This window comes from Odocoileus virginianus, chromosome 10, assembly GCF_023699985.2.
Source record: "Odocoileus virginianus isolate 20LAN1187 ecotype Illinois chromosome 10, Ovbor_1.2, whole genome shotgun sequence".
Lineage (NCBI taxonomy): Eukaryota > Metazoa > Chordata > Mammalia > Artiodactyla > Cervidae > Odocoileus > Odocoileus virginianus.
In genome coordinates this window covers 24,582,518-24,608,897 of record NC_069683.1, presented here as the reverse complement: position 1 = coordinate 24,608,897, position 26,380 = coordinate 24,582,518, and the positions used below count along the sequence as shown (strand labels likewise).

The 26,380-nt window shown below is 44.8% G+C and overlaps 1 protein-coding gene across 1 annotated transcript; it reads right to left on the bottom strand.

Annotated features, from left to right (window-relative positions):
* Window positions 1-761: 761 nt before the first annotated feature.
* CD59 (CD59 molecule (CD59 blood group)) lies at window positions 762-22,722 on the bottom strand. Its single transcript, XM_070472798.1, has 5 exons — window positions 22,438-22,722; window positions 15,173-15,257; window positions 9,802-9,900; window positions 5,407-5,544; window positions 762-2,325 (listed from the first exon to the last, which is right to left on the bottom strand). Exons 2-5 carry the CDS (start codon window positions 15,237-15,239, stop codon window positions 2,123-2,125), a joined length of 507 nt encoding a protein of 168 aa, XP_070328899.1. The 5' UTR covers window positions 15,240-15,257; window positions 22,438-22,722; the 3' UTR covers window positions 762-2,122.
* Between the last annotated feature and the right edge of the window lie 3,658 nt (window positions 22,723-26,380).

Sequence of the window (26,380 nt, the reverse complement as noted above, 5' to 3'; positions counted from 1 at the left end):
GACTATACAACCCCTGCTGATTCTGACTCCCAGCAGCGCTCTCCCTAGCTCCCTTTTAGCAGATTCTGCTTGAGAGAATGACCCCCTTCTCAATGCACTCTGGCCCCAAAGTGGGCACAAGACCCAGGAGAGCAAGCAGACAGTCTCACCCTGGCATCTAAATCTAGAAAGAGAATTCTCAAACTTCCCAACTCCTGGCTTTTTTCTTAATTAAAATTTTTTTTTTGGCCACACTGTACGGTGTGCAGGGTCTCAGTTCCTCAACCTGGGACTGAACTTGGGCCACAACAGTTAAAAGTGCTGAATCCTAGCCACTAGACCACCAGGGAATTCCCCCGAATTCCTGGCTTTTTTCAGTCTGGTTGGATTCCTCTTCAAAGTTTCCCAAAATTCATTTCCTGCCCAAGTCAGTCAAAGTTTGTTCTTGTTCCTTAGAACTAAAAAGCACTATATGAAATGAGCTGCTTTGCTGTGGAATGGTCAGTACTTCTCAGGCAGAAAAAGTCCTACCGAGGAAAGAGTCACACCGAGTTGCACTCTGTCTTTGAAAAGAATATTAAAGATGATGTAAGGAAAAGCACCGAATCAGCTAGGAACACAAAGCACCAAAGTGATGCTAGGCTGGGATGAGGAAGCCTCTGTCTTCATGTCCAAGTAACAGCAACTACAGGAGAAACCTGGTACCAAGATCTCTTCTTTCAGTTGCTACCATTGGACATGTTGTGTATGTTGCTATCCTTTTGCGCCAATAACCACACTCGTGCATTTGATGAGATTTTTATTTTCAGAAAAAAGGCAGGATTCATTTCAGTCTGTCCAGCACATCAAAAAAACAAAGATTTTTTTAAAAAAATCAAGAAATTTCACCTTTATCTGTAAAAGTCAGGCTATGCTGTTACATACAGCCAAGATTGTAAGCATACAAATGTCATTAAGTCTACTGAATCTTATTCACCAGTACCCACAAGAAAAAAGGCAAAATTTTGTCCTCCTGAAAAGGTGGGCACTTTTTAGCAAACTGATAATGCTTCTGAAAGCCTCAGCATTTGTGATGATGCTAGTAGCCCTTACAAATGTATTTTACACAATCTGTGCTGACTCAGCTAGGAGCCTACTGGCAGTGTGTCAGCAGGTAAAACACATCCCTGCAGACCTGTTACTGTTCATGATGACATTTGGAACTTTCAAATCCTAACCCCAAAGGCCCCTCCTGTTCCAGTCACTCATTATACATACACACATGAAGAGTGTTCCTACCAGTAAATAAGCATACTTATTAAAATATGCATACTTAATAACTGCAAGTCATATGTAACAGAATATTCAAATGCTTAGTTTTTAACTGTGTGTGACAAAGCCAAGACAGCCTACCATGTCAACAGAAAAGGTAGGCAGTGGAAGGGATAGTTTTAACACGCTGTTCATTTATGCTACTGAGTTTTTCTAGCGAAAGACAGCAAAGCCAATACAAAATTGAGGGACAGAGGAAAACAGATTTGAGCCACTGGTACCTCTTGAAAGACAAACCTTGTGCTTCCATGCTCTGCCATCTGGAAAGCTTACCGCCTTTCCAGGCAGCTGAGAATACAACAGTCATTCCCACTACTCTTCTTTAAGAATTTCATTGTCCTGACTGACAGCCCACGTCTGAAAGATGCATCATGCCTACCTGAAAAAAGGCGCCATGAAAGGCGAGCATAAAGCATTCCTTCTGAGAGACACTGTTGAAAAGGAGACCCCTGCCCCAGCTACCCCAAAAAAGTACTGATCACGCTAATTACATCCAAGGAACCAGAGGGAAACGTGTGAGGATTGCAGAGTAGCTACTCAAGCTGTCCCTGCAAAGCTGGCCCCACTAAGTGCAGAGTAAGAAGCATGTCAACTCACTCAAATTACATGTGGTTCACTCTTAACTTTTTTCAACTCAAACAGGTCTTCTCTGCCAACAAGACTGGTCTTCAGAGTCTTTCTGAGTTCCTCTATTATTCAAGTTGCTCAAGCTAGTTTTAGTCTTTCCCAACAGGATCCAGTTGGAAAACAAAAAGCCTTTGGAACACAGCATCACATGAAGGAAGGAATATATAGAAACAGGATACTCAGGAGAAGCCCTCCTGGCATAGATTTAGAGATAAAAGCGGCAGACTGCCACTAGCAACAGAGTGATCAGCAGTGGTGTCTTCTCGGATATACTTGTCCCGTCACTTTTGTTACACAGGTTCTTCTGGCAGCAGTGATACTGGAGCTCCTTCTCCCCTAAGATTCTTGCAATGGACTCAAAACTGCAATCTTGAAACTTCCAACACTGGTGGTAAAATTTTAGCGGCACTGTGGGAAAACACACACATACAAGGGTAAGCAATCAAGCAGGTAAAGCTCTATACTTGTCTTTGAATTCTCATATCTGGCTAAAAAGATGCAGGAGCCAGCTCTGAATGGAACCTCTCCATAAAGCCAGAGTCTCAGCAGAGCCAGAACAGCTGTGTGTGCATAGGAGGCAACAGGTAATGATATTAATGTTTGAGATTTACCAAGATTTTTAAATGCATGCCCTCTTTGATTTGGCAATCCCACTTCTAGGATTTACTCTCTGAATGACTTGAAAAAAGGGTTAAGATACATGCTCAAGAATGGTCACTGCACTATCTGTAGCAGCAAGAAACTAAAAGACAGCCTGTTAACAAAAAAAAAGCATCTGAATAAATTATGGTAGAGGTTCCCCATAACAAAGTTCCATGCAGATAAGGAATATGTCATAGGACTATGTGTGTTGACATGGGAAGTTTTAGTTTCTTTAAAAAAAAAATGCAGGAAAAATAGATAAATTGGACTTCATCAAAATTAAAAACTTTAGTGCTTCAAATAAGGAACACTTTAAAAAATTAAAAAGACAAAACCCACAAAAGGAAGAAAATGTTTATAAATGACACATCCGAGAAGAGTGAAACACAACAGAACAATAAAAAGACAACCCTATTAAAAAATGGGCAAAGGATAGAGACACTTCAAAGATATACAAATGACCAATAAGTGCATGAAAAGATGCTCAATATCATTAGTCATTAAGAAAATACAAATCAAAACCACAATGAACATCAATTCATACCAACTAGGGTGGCTGTAATCAAGAAACTGGAAAATAATTAGTGTCATGGAATATTAGAACCCTCATATATTGCTTGTGGAAAGGTAAAATGGTGCAGGTATCTCAGAAAAGTCTAGCATTTCCTCAAAAGGTTAAAAATAGCTTCCATATGACCTAGTAATCCTACTTCTAGGTAAATACATCACCCAAGAGAACTGAAAACTATGTTCACACAAAAGCTTATATACCAACGATCATAGCAGCATTATTCAAAACAGCTAAAAAGTGGAAACAACCCAGATGTCCATTAAGTGATGAATGGATAAATAAAATGTGGTATATCCACCTAATGGAATATTATTTGGCCATAAAAAGGGAAAAGGTACTGTGATATATCCAATAACATGGGTGAATCTTAAGAACCTCATGCTCAGTGATAGGAGCTGGTCACAGAGGACCACAACATTTTATGGTTCAGTTAATATTCAGAACAAGCAAATCCATGGAGACAGAAAGTAGATTAGTAGCTGCCAGGGTGTGTGGGAAGGAGGAATGGGCAGTGACTGCTAATAGGTATGGGGCTTCCTTTTGGGACCACAACAATGTTATGAAATTAGACAGTGGTGATAGTTATACAGACTTGTGAATATACTAAAGACCACTGATTTATACACTTTAAATTGAACTTTGGAACTGAGATATGTAAATTCCATCTCAAGAGAAAAAAGCCTAGATGCAGGGCAATATGTAGAATGTGGTCCACTTGTATAAATCATACGTGTGGGGCTAAATACATTAATTTTCTCTGGGAAGAATTCCCAAGGAATTTAACAGTGTTACCTTCACAGAAGACTATCTTTCATTTATATATTTATTATATTTATATGTGGATTGAGATTTAAAGTCACTGGATGAATTTATTTCCAAAATATTTTAACTTCCTTTAAAGATCATTAGACTACTCAGTAACACAGGAAAAACTTTCCAAAAGAATATGCACAACAAAGGAAAATAAAGGCCAAAAGTATATATGCCAAGTATCTTATATTGGCATATATAATTAGATAAACTATGTTAAGTGGGGAAAAAAAAGTGTTGAGAGAGAAGAATTATCTTATATTTTCCTCTTCAAAAGTTACAGTATGTGCTAGATGCTAGGGACACACAGACATATCAATAGAAGGCTGGTGCTTGCCCTGGCATCCCTTTCTTTTCTTCTGTGTTGGAAAGATAAAAAGTACAGATGCCTATTTTTTTATGTAAGGCTTGTAACTAATTTATCCAACTGCACTCACAGCTCAGAACAAAAACCCCTAAGTTAATAACTGCAGGTTATAACTGTTCTGTATTCCCCTTCAGAGATGAGGTGCTGGTCTGGATTTTAATGAAGTTTGGTCAAGTGCAAGAGGCCAGAACAAGTGTTTCAGTGACTCTGCTTGTTTGGGTCATAAGCATTTAAGAGGCTGCTTCTAAAACTGTACTAAAAATACTGTTGAATAGGACAAGTTACTGCCTTACGTAATAATAATCAGACACTGGAACTAGGAAGTCATTAAAGCCACCAGAATATTAATTTGGGAAGCCTAACAGCTTGAGGAGGGCAGATTAATTTTGTCCTAATTATTCATTAATAGTCATTTATTAATCACTGCTACCAATTAATCACATACTACTTGTCCTGGTGGCTCAGAGGTTAAAGCGTCTGCCTGCAATGCAGGAGACCTGGGTTCGATCCTGGGTTGGGAAGATCCCCTGGAGAAGGAAATGGCAACCCACTCCAGTATTCTTGCCTGGAGAATCCCATGGATGGAGGAGCCTGGTGGGCTACATTAGTCCATGGGGTCGCAAAGAGTCAGACATGACTGAGCAACTTCACTTTCACCTGTCCTGCAGTGAGCCAAGCATTTTACTTGAATGATCTTATCTGCATAACAACCTTACAAGGGTGAGCTTCTCACCAAAGCCACTATCAGAATGACCTGAATAAAAGTGGATTACATCAGTCACTGGAATGTTGAAGGTTCTCTCTCTGGGCACAGCCTCTCTGCCCTTTTTGAAATTTTGGTTCAAGTCTGCTTTTACCAAGGAACAGTCCCAAATTGACTTAGGGACCCTTAAGTATGTCCCTTATTTGAAAGGCCATTTCAGCAATGATTGCTTGACACTGTCATCAGAAGCTCTGCCAGACTGCAAGTACATGGTTTATACTTCCAGGACCTAGCCAGGATGCCAGTAAACAGTGGCTGAATTAATACCCATCTGTCTCTCTTCCAGATGGCATCTGCATAGCACTATCATACACATTTCTCCTCTAACTGCCCTACTGACCTTGGGAGATAAGGATTCCCATTTCACAGTCTGGGGGTGTGAAATGTGGTTAAATAACTTCTCCAATGTACACTTGGCCTTTGGCTCATGTTCATGACGATGTGTACTCTGCCTCTCCCAGGCTGATGTCAGAGCTGCAGGGGGATTTAGAGGCTCTGTTAGTGTCTGCCTTACTGTAAGGTCTGAGTATCTATATTTCAAGAACTGCTGCTACCACATGTCGAGCTGAAGTTTTGGGACATATGTTCATGAGAAGGAAATTATTACTTAAGATTCACATCATCCTTTAAAAAAAAATTGTATTTTAGAGTTTTAGATTCACAGCAAAATTGAGCAGAGTTCCTATATAGCCCTCTGACACCCCCAGCCACGACCCCAAACAACCTCCCTCACTATTAACATCTCCAGCACCTCCATGTGTTGCAACTGATGTCACCATGATCACCCAAAGTCCTTAATTTACATTTAAGGTCCCTCTGGGTGTTGTATATTATATGGGGTTTGACAAAACATATGATGTGTATCCATCGCTATAGTGGTTGCCCTAAAAATCCTGTGCTCCACCTGTTCATGCCTCCCTCCTCCCCACTTAACCCCTGGCAGTCACTGTCCTTTTGATTATCTCCTTAGTTTGCCTCTTCTGAAATACGTTCTTGGAATGATAACTGTACTTAGCCTTGCCAAAGGGACTTCTTTCACTCAGCAATATGCAGTTTCCTTCATGTCTTTTCATGGATTGATACCTCATTTCTCCATTCTCTGGATGTACCACCATTTATTTATCCATTCACCTACAAAGGGGCATCTTGGTTGCTTCCAAGTTTGGGCAATTATGAATAAAGGTGCTATAAACATCCATGTGCAGGTTTTTTGTATGGACCTAACTTTTCAACTCATTTGGGTAATGAAATCAAGGAATGCAATTGTTGAATCTACGGTGAGGGTACGTTTTGTTTTTTAAGGAACTGCCAAACAGTCTGTACCAATTCACATTTCCACCAGCAGTGAATGAGAGCTCTAGGAGCTCCACACCCTCACTGCTATCTGCTGTGGCCAGTGTTTTACATCCTGGCCCGTCTAATAGATGTGCCTCACTGTTTACATTAACTGTTTTTAAGTGTAACAGTTCAGTATAAGATAAGTAAATTCTGGGGATCTAATGTACAGCATGGTGACTGTAGTTAATAATGTGGTTAGTCGCTCAGTCTTATCCAACTCTTTGTGACCCATGGACTGTAGCCAGCCAGGCTCCTCTGCCCATGGGGATTCTCCAGGCAAGAATACAGGAGTGGGTTGCCATGCCTTCCTCCAAGGGATCTTCACAACCCAGGGACTGAACCCAGGTCTCCCATATTGCAGGCAGACTCTTTACCATCTGAGCCACCAGGGAAGCCCATGAATACTAAAGTGGGTAGCCCATCCCTTCTCCAGGGGACCTTCCCGACCCAGGAATCAAACTGGGGTCTCCTGCATTGCAGGCAGATTCTTTACCAGGGAGTTAATAATACTAGATTGTCTATTCAAAACTTGCTTAAGAGAATAGATCTTAAGTGTTCTCATCATACACAAAAAGGTAATAATGGGACGGGGTGAATATTAATTAGACTGTGGTAATCACTGCAGATGGTGACTGCAGCCATGAAATTAAAAGACGCTTACTCCTTGGAAGGAAAGTTATGACCAACCTAGACAGCATATTAAAAAGCAGAGACATTACTTTGCCAACAAAGGTCTGTCTAGTCAAGGCTATGGTTTTTCCAGTGGTCATGTATGGATGTGAGAGTTGGACTATAAAGAAAGCTGAGTGCTGAAGAATTGATGCTTTTGAACTGTGGTGTTGGAGAAGACTCTTGAGAGTCCCTTGGACTGCAAGAAGATCCAACCAGTCCATCCTAAAGGAGATTAGTCCTGGGTATTCACTAGAAGGACTGATGCTGAAGCTGAAACTCTAATGCTTTGGCCACCTCATGAGAAGAATTGACTCACTGGAAAAGACCCTGATGCTGGGAGGGATTGGGGGCAGGAGGAGAAGGGGACGACAGAGGATGAGATGGCTGGATGGCATCACCGACTCAATGGACATGAGTCTGAGTAAACTCCGGGAGTTGGTGATGGACAGGGAGGCCTGGCGTGCTGCGATTCATGGGGTGGCAAAGAGTGCCTATGACTGAGCGACTGAACTGAATCATTTCACACTTTAAATATATACAGTTTTTATTTGTCAATTATACTTCAATAATGTTAGAAAACAATTAAAATGAAAGTTTAGCCATTTAGGTAGGAAACAATAGGATTAGAGAGCTGGAAAAAAAAATTTCAATTCCACTCTACTTCCCTCTTCCCTTCTCTCCACCTCTACCATCCAATATACCCATTCTGTCAATAAAAAAACACAGGCAGGAAGAATTTACTGCTGGCAGGACAGAGATCTGAGCTCAAAGCTTCTAACTGCTAATCTAATACTTACTCTACACATAATACTGTCTTTATTATCTCATTGGGAAGTAATACTTTTTATCATGGGGGTCCAAGAGACAGATGATCAGGGTTAAGAAGTAGGTCTCTATACATCTGAGTCTCTTTTTCTGTTTTGCATATAGGGTTATCGTTATCATCTTTCTAAATTCCATATATATGTGTTAGTATACTGTAATGGTCTTTATCTTTCTGGCTTACTTCACTCTGTATAATACTTGTGGACCCTGTGGGAGAAGGCGAGGGTGGGATGTTTCAAGAGAACAGCATCGAAACATGTATATTATCTAGGGTGAAAGAGATCACCAGCCCAGGTTGGATGCATGAGACAAGTGCTCGGGCCTGGTGCACTGGGAAGACCCAGAGGGATCGGGTGGAGAGGGAGTTGGGAGGGGGGACCGGCATGGGGAATACATGTAAATCCATGGCTAATTCATTTCAATGTATGACAAAAACCACTGCAATGTTGTAAAGTAATTAGCCTCCAACTAATAAAAATAAATGAAAAAAAAAAAAAGAAGTAGGTCTCTGTGTTTGTAGATAACTGGTGCTCAAATATTTGTGGCTGTTCTCTCTGGGGGCCTCATTGTGCTTTCTACATTAGCAATGAATCAACATGGGCTTCCAGGTGAGGCAGAGGAACTGTCTCCCTACAGAAACAAGGACCTTACATGCAGGTCTTGGAATTAGAGCTGCATTCCAGGAACTAGTACCAAAATTAAAAGATACTCCTACTATTTACACAGGAGAATTCTAATTCATCCTGACTTACTGAGGGATTTTTCCTTTCTGGGGAAATCAATCTCCCCCTTCTTTCTATCAGGTTTTTCTGTGCTTGTGGGTCTTCCAAAACTTTTCTGAGTTTACCTGATGTGATCAGCATTCTTTGAAGGATGCTGGAAGAATCTGCATAGAGAGTGTGAGTAAACTAACTTGGAGGGTGTTTTGATTTTTGTCTCTTAAGAGATGGAAGTTGGGGGGTTTACCTTGTACCAAGGTAGACCCTGAAATAGCTGCAGACCCTGAAATAGCTGCTCCTTGCCTCACAATATCTTTTCTACATGTCAATTCAATCCAGAACCACACCCAGCAAGAGTTGGAGGGCATGATGTGGCTGGTTTCTTGCCTCTGCCCACCATTTCCTAAATTCTGCTTTAACAGGATTTATGGAAGAGGCAATTCCATAGTCTAACGAATTTGGAAAATGCAGATTTGACAGACCTTGCCAATGCAGGCCACTGCCCATCCCAAGCCCATGAGTGCCTTGCTCTCTGAGGCCACTGAGCCTCGGTGCCTGCTTTGCCTTTCTTTGGAACACCCTTCCCCGCTTGGTCCTCTTATTTCCTATTTGTCTGCTGAGCTCAGCTTGAGTCCCCTTAGGACCCTGCATATATTAAATTCCCCCGAGAATGATACACGAGTATAAGTAAATAAAGACATCTGTGACAGCTACACAGCCTCTCACAAGTTTCATTGTCTCCTTTCTTCACTTTTGTATCTCCAGCTCCTAGCTCAGGCTCTAGCACATGGCAGGCTCTCAAAAGTTCAGGAGGCAGCCAGTGTAGGTGTTATGAGAACAAGTGTTGGAACTGGATGGATTTCCCTATTCAAATCCTGACCTGGTTTCCTTGACCTTAGCGTGTTGCTTAATCTGAATCTCAGTCTCCTTGTTTACCAAATGGGAATAAAATATTACCCCAAGTGGTAGATGGAAAGCGTTAAATTAAAAAAAAAAAAGGAAAAACAAAACAAAAACAAGTGAAAAGTGCTTAGCGTCGTATGCAACTGGTGCTATTAAATGGTAGCTATTACTTATTGAATACATGTCTAACAAAAAAGAAGGTGGCACGGATTTTTTTCTCAGGCCCTCTTCATCCCATTACACTCAGGCAGAGAGGGGAGGGGGAGGCTCTTACCAGCCTTAACGTAGAGACAAGCATCTTGATTATGTGAACAGTTGGTGGCTGTGGTGCAGTCAACTTGGTTAACACAGCTGTAGCACTGCAGGCTGTGACCTAGAATCAGGAAGAATGACTGTCAGGACCTGGTAGATAAGCAGGGACTCACGCTCCTGGCAGCAAAAGCAAGCCCACCATCTCCAGTAGTGTGGGTCAGAGGTCAGCAACTCACAGTGGGATGCCTTCCCACACAAACCTGCAGCAGACATAGTTTTTGAAGTTCAGACTACAGTTCCAGCAGTGGTTTTCCAGACCCTGTGGCATGTGCAAAGGGAATGTCCAGGTTTCAAAGCACATTTAATTGTGCAATTGAGAAGCTTTCTCCTACTTCCAACCAGAAGTGATTAATCTGCAATGTTATAACATGTTGAAAGGCACCCATCAAGAGAATAAACTAGCAGAATTCTATAAACATCTTCCGCAACAAATACGCTCTGACATCACATTCTCATGGACTGATCATCGGTATTTGGTAGCACCTATCTGTGTGAAAAGACATGTTCCAATATGCAATACATTAAATCTATCACAAATCAGTATCAACACATGAACATTTGCAACTCATGTGATGATGGGGAACACTAACTTTTTTTTTTTCATTTATTTTTATTAGTTGGAGGCTAATTACTTTACAATATTGTAGTGGTTTTTGTCATACATTGACATGAATCAGCCATGAATTTACATGTATTCCCCATCCCGATCCCCCCTCCCACCTCCCTCTTTACCCGATCCCTCTGGGTCTTCCCAGTGCAGCAGGTCCGAGCACTTGTCTCATGCATCCAACCTGGGCTGGTGATCTGTTTCACCCTAGATAATATACATGTTTCGATGCTGTTCTCTCGAAACATCCCACCCTCGCCTTCTTCCACAGAGTCCAAAAGTCTGTTCTGTACATCTGGGTGACACTAACTTTTGAATCAGTGTAAGCAAAATGTTATTCTCCCAGAAATAATTCCATTTTTATTAGTAGGGCTGTATCACAAATAATTGTACTCTTATTAATTTCTGAATCAAAAACTTAGAGAAACTTGTTTTCTCTCTTATTTATACAAAAGCCTACAAAATACCCTTGGTTTTTTGTCTCTTGGCCTGCAAAGCCTAAAATACTATCTGGCCCTCTACAGAACAAGTCTGATGGCCTCTGGGATGAGGCATCCTCGGTGTGGCTGTTCCCTGCTGAGGGACTGGCCCATCACCAGAAGCAAACACAGCCAAGGGCCGGGCAGCAGCCGTGTATCCTAAACCCATATGGGTGAAGAGTCACTGCACAGTGACACTGAACATAGGGCTGGCTCCTACTAGAAGCAAATGCCGCTGGTTCCCCAGTTTGAAAAATGACTACCACTCTCATTCCATTCTTAGGATTCCTCTTTGGTGGCTAGACTTCAAGTTTCACTGATTTTCCCTTCTGTTTTCTATAATAGTGGTGATAGGACAAAGATCAGTCATATTCCACATGTGCCATGTAATCAGTATTTGGCAATACCCATATGTATGTGCAAAATTCTCCAAGCCAGGCTTCAGCAATACGTGAACCGTGAACGTCCAGATGTTCAACCTGGTTTTAGAAAAGGCAGAGGAACCAGAGATCAAACTGCCAACATCCACTGGATCATCGAAAAAGCAAGAGAGTTCCAGAAAAACAGCTATTTCTGTTTCATTGACTATGCCAAAGCCTTTAACTATATGGATCACAGTAAACTGTGGAATATTCTGAAAGAGATGGGAATACCAGATCATCTGACCTGTCTCGTTGAGAAACCTGTATGCAGATCAGGAAGCAACATTTAGAACTGGACATGGAACAACAGACTGGTTCCAAATAGGAAAAGGAGTACATCAAGGCTGTATATTGTCACCCTGCTTATTTAACTTATATGCAGAATACATCATGAGAAATGCTGGGCTGGAAGAAGCACAAGCTGGAATCAAGATTGCTGGGAGAAATATCAATAACCTCAGATATACAGATGACACCACCCTTATGGCAGAAAGTGAAGAGGAACTAAAAAGTCTCTTGATGAAAGCGAAGGAGGAGAGGGAAAAAGTTGGCTTAAATCTCAACATTCAGAAAACTAAGATCATGGCATCTGGTCCCATCACTTCATGGCAAATAGATGGGGAAAGAGTGGAAACAGTGTCTGACTTTATTTTTTGGGGCTCCAAAAATCACTGCAGATGGTGATTGCAGCCATGAAATTAAAAGATGCTTACTCCTTGGAAGGCAAGTTATGACCAACCTGGATAGCATATTTAAAAACAGAGACATTACTTTGCCAACAAAGGTCCGTCTAGTCAAGGCTATGGTTTTTCCAGTAGCCATGTATGGATGTGAGAGTTGAATGGTGAAGAAAGCTGAACGCCGAAGAATTGATGCTTTTGAACTGTGGTGCTGGAGAAGACTCTTTAAGAGTCCCTTGGACTGCAAGGAGATCCAACCAGTCCATCCTAAAGGAGATCAGTCCTGGGTGTTCATTGGAAGGACTGATGCTGAAGCTTAAACTCCAATACCTTGGCCACCTCATGTGAAGAGCTGACTCACTGGAAAAGACCCTGATGCTGGGCAGGAGGAGAAGGGGACAACAGAGGATGAGATGGCTGGATAGCATCACTGACTCGATGGACATGGGTTTTGGTAGACTCCGGGAGTTGGTGATGGACAGGGAGGCCTGGCGTGCTGCGATTCATGGGGTGGCAGAGTCGGACACGACTGAGCAACTGAACTGAACTGATGAGAAGACATTTTCAAAGATGAAATGTGTAAAGTGTCATAAAAGAATGGCATAGTGAAACCAAGACCAAAATGTGGGTTTTAGCACCCAAGAGCGGACTTTTAGTCCTAAGGCCATAGCCTGGGTTTATCGCCAGGGAGAAGAATTTTCAGAAGGCCAGAAGAAAGTGGCTCCTCACTTTCTGAGCAGTCAGGAGTGAAGCACTCTATAACATCTTAAATGACCACGTCTGCCTTCACAGGTGTGAAATCCCAACTAGCAGAAGACCCTCTGATTTGAGAAGGTTCCAGGTTAAACTTTGAAACATCAGCCCCCCAAACCCCCCCTCCTCCATTTTGCTTGCAGATGATAAGACAGATGTCTGGAGAGGAGGTGTGACTCCATCAAGAACACCCAAAGCACTGCATGCGGCAGAGATGACGCCAAGGCCTGGGGCCGGGCTCCGCTGGTCCTCCCTGCCTCTTCTCTGCCAGGCTCAGTGCTTGCCACGCCTGCGTGAGACGGCAGTCACCATGAGAAGGGAAAAAGATGCCACTTTTCAACAATCTTCCCCTGCTCCAGAAGTGTGTCCATCTGAGAGCAAAGAGTGAAGAGGGAGAGGATATTCTCGCCTGGCGATCCAAGAGGGCCATTTGGAAAGGCTGCCCATGGGAGTACATTTTCTCCTGGCTACAGCCAGAGTTCATTTGGCTTCCTGAAAAACCTTCGGACAGAGGAAAGCGAGCTCACCTTTGGAACTTCTGTGAGGCAGAAATATTCACAGCTAACACAGTGTTCAAATATCTAAACTTTCAATCTTCAGAGAACTGCTGTAAGAGGCAGGCATAAGGACTGCTATCCCCATTAAACTAAGACGTTAACTAACTTGTCAAAAGGCAGACAGCCCTTAAGAGGAGAGCTGGGACTTATACCCAGACGGTCGGTTCTGAAGCCCATGCTTGGTTTACCATGATGTTCTTCTAACCATCCTGAGTGAAAAAGAGAAGAAACCAACCATAATCACAGAGGAGACCAGGCCAGGGGCAAGCAATAAGTCAGAGGATGGCTGTTTGATATTCCAGCTACTTAACCAGGGTGAAGTGGACATTCTTCACACTCCAACTCCCTCGGGAATGACCTACGTGCCCCCAAGACCTGTCACATAATGGCTAATGGCACCAAACCTAAGCTCCATAAGCAAATGTAGACTGTTGGAAAGTGGGTGTGACCAGGCTATTCTTTTAAGACTTTTTTGATGTGGATCATTTTTTAAAGTCTTTACTGAATTTGTTATAATATTACTTCTGCTTTATGCTTTGGTTTTTTGGGCTATGAGGCAAGTGGAATCTTAGCTCCCCAACCAGGGATTAAATCTACACCCCCTGTATTGGAAGGCGAAGTCTTAACCACTGGACCACCAGGGACGTCTCCCAGGCTATTCTTATCACAGAAAATTCACTGGGTAGAACTGTGACAACAACGTATGTTGTAACACAGTCACTACATACAAACCACTTTGGGCTAAGGTCAACAGTGGGGAAGAGGGCGGGGAGGTCATGACTTCTGTCTTATCTCAGCAAGGGAGAACTTGCTCAAACGTGAGCTTAGGCCAATTTCTTCTTTGCTTCCGTTTCCTCAACTGTAAAACGGGAATAACAGCACTGAGCCCTCAGGGGGATGGCTAAGGATTAAATGAGACAGGGTCTGACCCAGGCCCTGGTACATAGTAAGTGTTCACCATATGGAAGCTGCTAACACTGTAAGCTCTAAGACAACGCTCTAACACACAGATGACTCTGTACTATTCACTACATGGCAGCTTTCTTTTCTGTCTCCCATCCCTGCTCCTCAAAAAAAAAAAATTAGTAATACCAACATGACAGAGGCAGAAAATGACCTCTGATTTGTATAATGAAGCAAAGTAAACACAGGTGTTCCTACTGTTAGAGGTAATGAGTATCTCCAGGAAGCGGGGTGGGGTAGGCTGGTGAAGGAGATATGAGTGCAGACACTTTGATGAAAGGCTTATTTGGGTTTGAATTGTGTCTGCAGCCCTTCAGTGTGATATTTTACAAACCATTTCTTTGGGCCTCAGTCATGTCATCTGGAAAGTGGCAATGAACAGCCCCTGCTCCATAGGATGGACATGAGGATTAAATAAGTAGATAGTGTTAAGATGCTGAGAACAGTGATTGGCTCATGAATGCTGTGGGCGGCAGCTGCTGCTGCTATAACCACAGTACCCTCAGCCACATCAGTGTCACATGGGAGCACCCAGGGCGGCCGCTGAGCTCAGCACTCTGAAGACGGCATGGGTTGGCAGCCCCGGCCGCTGGCAGTGCGAGGGGTGAAACTTAAGAGGCGGTATGTAATCTCTCCCCCACAAAAGCAGCTCTGTCACCCAGGATGAACTGTAACTCAGGAAGGGGTTCTGAGGGCAGGGCTGTAACGTAGGAAGGAGCAGTCACATCACCCTGGACCTGTAACACTGATGGCGAAAGAGCCGAAGCCTGGTCCGGGTCCATGGCACCAGCCTGGTCATCCTGAAGCCTGAGAAAAACTTAGGGCTGAAGCAACCTACGTGACCCAGATCCAAGCCCCTCTGGATCACTCACCTAGTTGGCAGAGGACAGCCAGGAAGAACAGGAGCCCGAGCAGGATGTACCCTCCTTTGCTTGCCATTGCGACCAGCTACAGAGTCTGGGAGGAAGGAACACAAAGCATTGTCACAAACCAACAGGCGATTGCCGGGTGCCTCAGAAACCAGGAGCTGGAAGCTCCGGGGGCTTCAGGAAACACTGCGGTCCGTCCGCAGTGGGAGACCTCAGTTTGCTGAAGAAACGCTGTCAGGCCTGGTGGGAGCGGCGGCTGCAGGGAGGCAGAGCATACCATGCCCGCCCCGGCCCTCACCCACAGCAGCAGCGCACCTCTGCAGAAACTCCGTCCTTCTGAGCTTCAGGGGTCACGGTGGAGCAGGGGGACAGCTCGATCTGCTGCATCGGGGGGGCTCACTCCAGCGATAAAATGAATGGAGTGCACGAGGCAGGGCCTGCAATTCGAGCTCTGCAGGCCCCACCTCCAGCTGCTGGCCGAGCTGACCCCGGCAAGCATCACTTTTCCAGGCCAGCCTCTAAGTGCATCACACCAAAGGGGGGACCCTGGGGGACGCCAGCAGGCGTTCAGTGGCAAGACACGGGGCAAAGGCTTAGGGCGCTGAAGCTCTGGCTCCCCACCTTGGTGTGATGGGGACACCTCCTTTTTCACTCTGAAAAGTAAGGGCAGGTTCCAGGTTAACTCTGCTGTCTAGTCCCTATTCCATGAATGCTCAGAGGTGTGGCAGTGACCATCAGAGGAGAAGAGAGGAGGGCTGAAATGCCTCAAATCCTCCTTTTACTTGAGAAGGAGGCCGAGCAACAGGGCGGTTTTTAACTTAGCCCAAGTCCAAACCATGAGCAGCAGATCTAAGGTTCTCCCGACCCCACCCCGACTTCCCTGAGCAACAGGGAGGCTCACACATTCTACTCTCCTGAGCCCCACAGGCCAGGACCTCTGCCTGGCAAACAGAAATTGAAAGCCCTCCTTTGAATTGGAGGTGGGTGGTGGGGAGGATGGGACCACAAGTGAAAATCACAGGGGTGGGTGTTGCCTAAAGATGATATTGAGAAAGCCCATGACCAGGAGACAGGAAGGTCACATTCTGATGAGTGGGGAAGCAGGAAGAAAATCTAACTGGGCCTGGCCTTTCTTTAAGGCTGAATCACCCCCATTTCCCTCTGGGGTCTTCAAAACCTGCCATAGCCTATATGCCCACTCCCACCAGGCTGACCCTCCCTGGGGGGTAGCTGCCCAACACCCCAGTGCAGTGAGGATCTGAGGCTGCCCAAGGCTAGTGGTCAAAAGCACAGACCCAGACATACTAAAGTCTGGCTGTCCCCCAGCTACCGAGCCTCATTTTTCTCACTTATATGTGGGTGTTTCCCCACATGGAGAGATGGAAGATAAAACAAGGTACTGTGCTTGACACAGTCACAGGAAAGTGGCGGCTATTGCCACTTCCTACCTCAATCTGGACACACACACACCTTGCCTCTGCCAACACCACTACTGTTAAAAGGAGAGAAAGGGGCAGGGCACAACTTTTGAAAGAATGACATAGCCCAAGGACACAACATAAACCGATTAGAATCAAATGGGTCCAAGATGGCAGACAAGACTAGACCTTGATCCTCAATCAGCAAGTGAAATAACACACCCAGAGGTGCCAGGACAGTGCCAGTTCAGTTCGGTCACTCAGTCGTGTCCAACTCTTTGCGACCCCATGGACTGCAGCACACCAGGCTTCCCTGTCCATCACCAACTCCCAGAGCTTACTCAAGCTCATGTCTATCAAGTTGGTGATGCCATCCAACCATCTCATCCTCTGTCATCTCCTCTTCCCGCCTTCAATCTGTCCCAGCATCAGGGTCTTTTCAACTGAGTCAGTTCTTTGAATCAGGTGGCGAAAGTACTGAATTTTCAGCTTCAGCATCAGTCCTTCTAATGAACACCCAGGACTGATCTCCTTTAGGGTGGACTGGTTGGATCTTCTTGCAGTCCAAGGGACTCTCAAGAGTCTTCTCCAACACCACAGTTTAAAAGCATCAATTCTTCGGCACTCAGCTTTCTTTATAGTCCAACTCTTATATCCATACATGACCACTGGAAAAACCATAGCCTTGACTAGACAGACCTTTGTTGGCAAAGTAATGTCTCTGCTTTTTAATATGCTGTCTAGGTTGGTCCTAACTCTTCTTCCAAGGAGTAAACATCTTTTATTTTCATGGCTGCAGTCACTATCTGCAGTGATTTTGAAGCCCCCCCAAAATATGTCTGCCACTGTTTCCCCATTTATTTGTCACGAAGTAATGGGACTGGATGTCATGATCTTTGTTTTCTGAATGTTGAGCTTTAAGCCAACTTCTTCACTCTCCTCTTTCCCTTTCATCTTTAGTTCTTCTTCATTTTCTGCCACAAGAGTGGTGTCATCTGCATATCTATGGTTATTGATATTTCTCCCAGCAATCTTGATTCCAGCTTGTGCTTCCTCCAGCCCAGCATTTCTCATGATGTACTCTGCATATAAGTTAAATAAGGAGGGTGACAATATACAGCCTTGACGTACTCCTTTTCCTATTTGGAACGAGTCTGTTGTTCCACATCCAGTTCTAACTGTTGCTTCCTGACCCGCATACGGGTTTCTCAAGAAGCAGGTCAGGTGGTCTGGTATTCCCATCTCTTTCAGAATTTTCCACAGTTTACTGTGATCCACCCAGTCAAAGGCTTTGGCATAGTCAATGAAACAGAAATAGGTAGACAGAAGGTAGCATCAGGTCAGAAAGCTGGACAAACACTCTGGACTTGGATGAGCAGAGGAGATCACAGGCCCCAAGCCTAAGGCAGCCCCCAGCCATACGGGTTGGATGGGGAGTGGCAAGATTGAGCTTTAAGTCCACAGGACTGGCTGGTAGTCACAGTGGATGCTTCCATGACTTGGTTGCAAGAGGGCAAAAATGGCAAAGAAAGGAAGTGGCCAGTGTGCAGATGCCAAGGTCATAGTACTTGAATCAGAAGTTCAGTTCTTCATTGTTGTTTAGTAGCTAAGTTGTGTCTGTCTTTTTTGTGACCCTATGGACTATAGCTGGCCAGGCATCTCTGGCCATGGGATTTCCCAGGCAAGAATACTGGAGTGGGTTGCCATTTCCTTCTGGGGATTGAACCTGCATCTCCTGTAGTGCAGGTGGATTCTTTACCACTGAGCCACCAGAAAAGACAAAATAGCTGATTGTTTTAAAGCTATGTTATAAATGCCCCTAAAATGCTGACAGTAGTTAACACTAAGCAGGATTATTTATGATTTCTTATTTCTCTTCCTGACCCTTTACTCTTTGCCATACTTCCCCAAATATTCTATAAAGAGACAATCACTGGTTTTATAATCAGAAATAGGAAAATCCACACATTGCAAAAATTTCCCTTTCAGCAGTCATCAATCACTGAACTTCTGGCAAATCTGTTTCAGCACTAAGAAAGAGAACTGAACCTCAAGGCTTGAAACTCTTCCCCCTAGTATAAAACAGCCTCTATTTTAAAAATTTAAAAATGATGCCCCTAAGTGTAGATCATATGGTAGGTGAACCAACAGAGCTACCATGCCTTTTCCAACCCACCCAACCAACCACTTAAGATGCAAGAAGCATGCAGAAGACCTCATCATGCTTTTTTCAACATTTCAGGGCTCATTTAAGCAATGGATTTAAGCAATGGATTCACTCCAGAAGTGAAGAATGGTCCTCAGATGACACTCGGCCAGGAAATGGCACCTCAGTCCTCCAATCACAAGGACTTGGCCATGCCAATAGCTTGAATGATCAAGGGGACAGGTTCTCTCACATAGGTCCTCAGAAAGGAACCTAGCCCTGCTGACACCTTGATTTGAACCCAGTGAGGCCCAGGTCAGACTTCTGATGGATGGAACCGTAGGACTAATAAATTTGTGTTGTGTTAAGCCACTAGCTTTGTGGCAATTTGTTTCCACAGTAATAGAAAATGAATACACCAACCTCACAACTGGTATGTGGAAGAACAGTGTTTAAACCTAGGCCTGACTTCTTAACCATAGCTAAACTCTCTGGCGGGGAAACTTCTCGTGAATTCAGCTTCTGAAATAAATTGCTTGAACCGAGGCCACGGAGAAGAGACTGTACACAGGCAACGCTGCACAAGATCCACAGATGCCCAGGGGTACACTTACTGTTTCGAGGAGCCGAGCCTTAGAGGCTGATGATCTTTAAGGCTAAAGGTACTTTCAAAAATTAAACCCAATGTTTCTATTTTACAGAAATTAATGGAGGCCCTGGGAAATGAAAGTCCCTGTCCCAAGGCAACAGGTTAGTTGCAAAGCCACCTAGGTGGATCTTGCTTCTATTTACCAGGGGCCAGTGGTGACTCAGTGGTAAAGAACCCACTTGCCAATGTGGGCAACGCAAGAGATGTGGGTTCAATCCAAGGAGTGGGAATATCCCCTGAAGCAGAAACTGGCAACCCGCTCCAGGGTTCTTGCCTGGAAAATTCCATGGACAGAGAAGCCTGGTGGGTTGCAGTCTATGAGGAAGTCAAGAGTCGACACAACTCAACACAGCACAGTAGCTCACAAGTAGCTCAAAGTAACACTACCTGGAGGCTAGTAGTGTTGGGGACTTGGGGCTTTGCCTCTGTATCACCTTGGACAAATACAGCCAGGCAAGCTGAGTCACCGACACAAAGATCACTCAGCTCAGAAAAGTAATTACATCAGCAAGTAGAGACAAACAGAAAGCCATCATCATAATGAACAGCCCCTCCCAGCTACTCTTGAGCTCCCGCTGCCAGACAATCATCTCAGAACTCTTTAAACCCAGAAATTTGCCACTTTCTCAAAAGGAAGGGCCATTCTGGCAATATGTTCCAGGAACTCTGATCTCTAGTTCTTTAAAGAGGGCCCTCATTAGAGGGCCGCCTCACAGCCCTGCTCTTTGAGGTTGTACATGTAGGGCCAACTGTGATGATATTTCACAAAAATAAGGAGCGTAGGTAATACCACATCCTCTGTTTTGAAGCACCTCTGGGCTAGGTTTTGTTTACGGCAGTCTGGAGTTGGCCCAGAATTTTTAATGCACTTCTTTTCAAGAGCTTGTACCCACAGCTCTCAAACCTGAATTCCACTAGACACCTGCTTGCCTCACTCTAATATCCATTTTTATTTGGAATTTTATCTTACAAGCTACTCAGCATAATGGGGTGTTTTCCTTACAGTTCCATTTGAAAATACAGAAGCCACAGTTTGATACATTTGGTCCACAGTCAGGCAATTCTTTTGATCAACATTCTGAATTGTGTGTGCCTTCTTTGGAGAACTGGGAATAAGCTACCCTCAGCAAGGAACATGGGGATCGGACCACTTATCAGGTGCCACAAATCATCTCACTTAGTTCTTACAACACCCTGGTGGCGCTACTGGTAAAGAGTCCACCTGCCAATACAGGAGATCTAAGAGACTCAGGGTCGATCCTTGGGTCAGAAGATCCCCTGGAGTAGGAATTGGCAACGCACTCCTGTATTCTTGCCTGGAGAATCCCATGGACAGAGGAGCATGGCGGGCTACAGTCCACAGGGTTGCAAAGAGTCAGACACGACTGAAGAGACTTACCACACACTCATTTTACACGTAAGAAAATGAGGTTAAATAGCATGCTCACCATTACCCAGCCAGCAAAGAGTAGAGTCGAGATTCAAACCCTGGTCTGTGGCCATGTCCAGGCCCTTGATCACTATGACATGACACATGAACTTCATAATTTCTCTGCAAGCAAACCAAGTGTCAAATTCTAGGTGGATTCTAGGTGGATCCCAAAGCCACCACCACCCACAGATGAAACTAGATAAGGTAGGGCAAAGAGGTAGGGAAGAGCTGTTTCTCTGATCTGTGATTCTCACAATTAAACATAAAGTAATCTTTGGATTATCTCACCTGTATTTGAGGTCGCCTGCTTTTTGAGAAATGTCTGTCAACCACAAGCTACTTTGAAATGGTGTGGGCTACATCTTTAGCTTTGTAAAATTTATGGGCTGATCTGTTTAGAATGAAATAGAGTTAATGCAGGCTTCCCTGGTGGTCCATAAAGAAGTTCCCTTTCAGTCCATAAAGAATCCCCCTACAATGTGTGTGACCTGGATTCGATCCCTGGGTTGGGAAGATCCCCTGGAGGAGGGCATAGCAACCCACTCCAGTATTCTTGCTTGGAGAATCCCCATGGACAGAGGAGCCTGGAGGGCTGCAGGCCATGCGGTCGCAAAGAGTTGGGACACGACTGAGCAACTAAACACAGCACAGTTATTGCAGTTGAGAATGGCAGGCAGGTCTCCGCTGGGTCCGCCTGGTGTCTTTTAAAAGTTGGCCAAGAAGAGGATTTTTAAAAGAATCAGCTGGCCACAGCAAGAGGCACTTTCAAAGTGGACATAAGGCATTACAGGAAGGAAAAAAAGGAAAGGACTGGTGCAAAGCAAAACCGGAGGAACCTCCTACGCCACAGTCTTCACAAGGTGGCAATAGGCCACACTGCAATTATGCCAGGGTGAGTCACTAACTCCATCTCTTTTTCGTGTGGGACGCAGGCTAAAGGGGAGAACTCACATGCGTCAGAGGAGAAATAGAACGTTACTTGGTACATTTCCAGGATCCATGGAGAAAATCACTACTTAACGTCTCCTTAAAAGTCAACCGTCAGACTCCAAGAAGGGTGCGGCCCCAGGCCGGCCCAAGAAAACCAACATCGTACTTGCAATGTCTAAGTTACGACCCCACCTTGCTTTTTAAAATTCAAAATTTAGACCTCCAGGGGAAGAGAAGATGTCCAGACACTCAGAGATGGGGTTATAACCTCCTTTCAAGGTGCGATCGGTTGTCCCTAAATTGCAAGAGCTTCTCTTCAGATTCGAGGTTCGAAAGGTATTCCCGGGAAAGCGGGGAGGCGGCGGAATAGAGGGTGGGTGGGTGGGTGGGTGGCGGGGGCGCGCGGAACTGGGAATGCATCCGCTCCCCTCTTCTCGTTTTATACAAAAGAAGCCGGGAAGTTTAAAGACGAGCCGGGAGCCCCTGGCGCCGGGATGCTGCGGCAACGCGGACGGAGGGAAGGGAGCGGGAGCTCGCCGTCCCCCGGCACGGAGGCCGGCGCGGGGCGAGCGCGCCAGCTCGGACCCTCCAAACCCCTCAGTCCCACAGCCCAGCTGCTAGAGCAGCGGCTCAAGTGCCCCAGTGCCGGGCTGGGAACGCGGCTCCGCGAGAACCCCGACCCTCCAACCTTACCTAAAGGCCCCACGCCTCCGCTTCAGCGCCGCTGAACCTACGACGACCGCCCAGCCCGTCTTTATCGCCTGGGCTGGGAGGGGGGCGAGCTCCGCCCCCGCCCGCCGGCCCCGCCCCCTCCCCGCCGAGCCCCGCCCGCCGCCGCCGCCCTGCGCGCCGCAGTGGCCGGCCAAGGTCACACGGCTGCGCGCAAGTGCGCGGCCCAGGCCACGGTGCAGAAGACGACTCGTGACCAGGCTTAGGTGAAGCTCTTTATGTTAAAAAGCTGAAAACGGAGAGTTTATGATGCCCTTCCTCCTTTCGATGTTATTAAAAAGAAAAAACAACAAAACTCCAGGACTTAGGAATTTTCCTTTGTTTACAAAAATATATAAAAATGTTTTTCAAAACGTTTGCGTGCCCATGCCAAACTCCCATTGGCCAGGCTGCTCTCGGCTCTCGGGCTCTGGTAGCCCACAAAGACCCGTCAGCCATAGCCACATCTGGTGCCTTGTGTCTTGTTTGGAAGTAAGATGAAAATTTTCTGGATTTTTTTGCGGGGGTGGCGGGGTGGGGTGCGCAGGGCGTGGCCCACAGCTTGTGGAATCTTAGTTACGGGACAAGAGATGGAACTGGACCCCTGGCAGTGAGAGCATGGAGTCCTAACGACTGGCTCGCAGGGAAATTCCCTTTTGTAATCTTAAAAGCGTATATTAGCCAGTCTGAAACCAGTATCACCATTTAGAATGTTATTTTTATGTGAAGACAATAATCTGAAGTTTCCATTTATCACTTTGTCAGCATTCGCTCCAGACCGGCTTAATGAGAGCCCTGTAAAGGAGAGCTGGGAAAGCAGGCCAGAAGTACATCCTTTTTCCAAGAGCTTGACCTCTGCTGAGATGAAGTTCAAGGAGGGGAAATTGTATGATAACCCATCATGACGTGCCTCCTACCATGATCCTCTGATGGCTTTGGGGCGTCATGGAATGCATTTCATGTGGTGGTGCTTAATCTTGGTTTTTCTCTATACAAACTGGAGCCTCAGCAGGGTCTGCGTTGACGTTGTAGTGGTGGTGGTAGAGTCCCTAAGTCGCTCAGTCGTGTCTGACTCTTGGACCCCACGGACTGCGCCCCCACTAGGTTCCTCTGTCCACGGAATTTTCCAGGCAAGAACACTGGAGTGGGTTGCCATTTCCTTCTCCAGAGGATCTTCCTGACCCAGGGATCAAACCTGGGTTTTCTGCACTGCGGTCAGATTCTTTACCGACTGAGCTACCACAGAAGCCCTGATATTACAGTGTGCTTGAATCAGCTATGTGTATTTCCTATGATAGTTTGTTTACAGAGCTCTTTCACATGCGTTTTCTGTGCATCCTATAAGCTCTTTTCCATTACCTGCTCATAATATGGTGTTGCCAGTGTTGGCCTGAACCATGGCTATATGTTTTCTCTGGGAGATTATAGTGCACCCTCTTTGTTTTAACTTGAGAATACAGTTGGCCCTCCATATCCATAGGTTTGGCATCAGTGGATTCAGCTACCGAAACTGCAGTTGTCAAGGGATGACTGTATTATAAATATGTCATTTTTTGGTAAGGGAGAGTAGGAAATGGCAACCCACTTCAGTACTCTTGCCTTGAAAATCCCATGGACGGAGGAGCCTGGTAGGCTAAGGACGGGGTCAAAAAGAGTTGGACAAAACTGAGTGACTTCACTTTCACTTTTTATAAGGGACTTGAGCATTCACTGATTTTAGTATCTGTGGAGGTTCTGGAACCAATCTCTTGCAGATACCAAGGGTTGACTATATATATGTTTACAAGTCAACTTGCAAATCTTTTTTCTCTACCACACCTTGGATCTTCATATTCATATCTAATTACTGGACATCTCCATCTATATGTCCCACAGACATCTGAACTCAAAATGTGTTCAAATCTTAACTCCTCTCCAATGCTCCCACTGCTCTTCCTGCAATTTTTTTTTTCATGAAGTCCCATACCTGGAATCAACTTCAGTTTCTTCTACTCCCATGCAATCACTAACTCCTGCCTATTTTATCATTTAGAAACTTCAATTTCATCCTCTCTCCACTCCACTCCCACTGCTACTGCCCTAATTCAAGCCTGTAGAATATCTTGTTTAGTTGTTCAGTTGTGTCTGACACTCTGCGACCCCATGGACTACAGCATGTCAGGCTTTCCTGTCCTTAACAATTTCCTGGAGTTTGCTCGAACTCATGTCCATTGAGTCGGTGATGACATCCAACCATCTCATCCTCTCATCTCCTCTCCTCCTGCCTTCAATCTTTCCCAGCATCAGAGTCTTTTCCAATGAGTCTGCTGTTTGCATCAGGTGGTCAAAGTAGTATCAGTCCTTCCAATGAATATTCGGCGTTGACTTCCTTTAAGATTGATTGGTTTGATCTCCTTGCTGTCCAAGGGACTCTCAAGAGTCTTCTCCAGCACCACAGTTCAAAAGTATCAATTCTTTAGCGTTCAGCCTTTATCGTCCAGTTCTCACATCCGCACACTGGGAAAATCATAGCTTTGACTAAACGGGCCTTTGTCAACAAAGTAATCTCTCTGCTTTTTAATATGCTAAGGTTTGTCATTGCTTTTCTTTCAAGGAGCAAACGTCTTTTAATTTCATAGTTGCAGTTACTGTCCACAGTGATTTTGGAGCCCAAGAAAATAGTCTGTCACTGTTTCCATTGTTTCCCCTTCTATTTGCCACGAAGTGATGGGACCAGATGCCATGATCTTAGTTTTTTGAATGCCGAGTTTTAAGTCAGCTTTTTCACTCTCTTCTTGACCTTCATCAAGAGGCTCTCTAATTCCTCTTCACTTTCTGCCATAAGGGTGGTGTCATCTGCAAATGTGAGGTTTTTGATATTTCTCCCAGCAGTCCTGATTCCAGCTTGTGCTTCCTCCAGCCCGGCGTTTGGTCTGATGTCCTCTGCTATCAGTTAAACAAACAGGATGTTAAATAAACAGCCTTGTCATGCTCCTTTCCCAATTTGGAACCAGTTCGTTATTCCATGTCGGTTCTGTTGCTTCTTGACCTGCATATAGATTTCATAGGAGGCAGGTAAGGTGGTCTGGTACTCCCATCTCTGGAAGAATTTTCCAGTTTGTTGTGATCCACACAGTCAAAGGCTTTAGCATAGTCAATGAAGCAGATGTTTTTCTGGAATTCTCTTGCTTTTTCTACGATCCAAAGGATGCTGGCAACTTGATCTCTGGTTCCTCTGCCTTTTCTAAATCCAGCTTGTACACCTGGATTTAGAATGTCTTACTTGGGCCATTACAATTTCTTCATACTAGGATTCCGTGCTGCCCATGTTAATACCTGCATCTCTTGCCCCATCTCTACTTATTTTCCTGTTAAGAGACCTGGCTGGCTTACCTCTCCAGGCTTGTCTGACTTTTTACTTTCCATTTAATTTTCCCCCTTTCTCATCATCCTTCCTGGAATACAGTGTGACTGCAGTTTCTACACTGAAGCCATGAGTGATCTTGAAGTCTGCTACAAATGGCAGAACAGGAAGATGGGCGTAATCCAGAATGTTGGAAAGACTGGGCCACCTTATCAGCCATGAGCTTAGTTACCTGACTTTTCACAAGAGAAAAAAAACTCTGAGCTATGTGGTTACTGTTTACCTATCTGCCTCATTCTGATACATCAAGCTTCAGACAAATGAGTAAAAGACAAGTGGTGTTCTGAAGGGAACTCAGAGCCAGAAATGGGGTTCACAACACCAAAAGTACAGTCAGACCAACTGTTAGATCCCTTTTCTGTGTGAATACACATTCTTGCCAACGAAATAAAAGTTGAGGTTATCAACTAATCAATCACACCTTAGGAAGAACTCAGTCAACATAAAGTGAAAGATGCAGAATGGTTGAGGGATCCTGGAACCAGCTTTAACTTCCAACATTTACTACTTTTAGTTACTACTTTA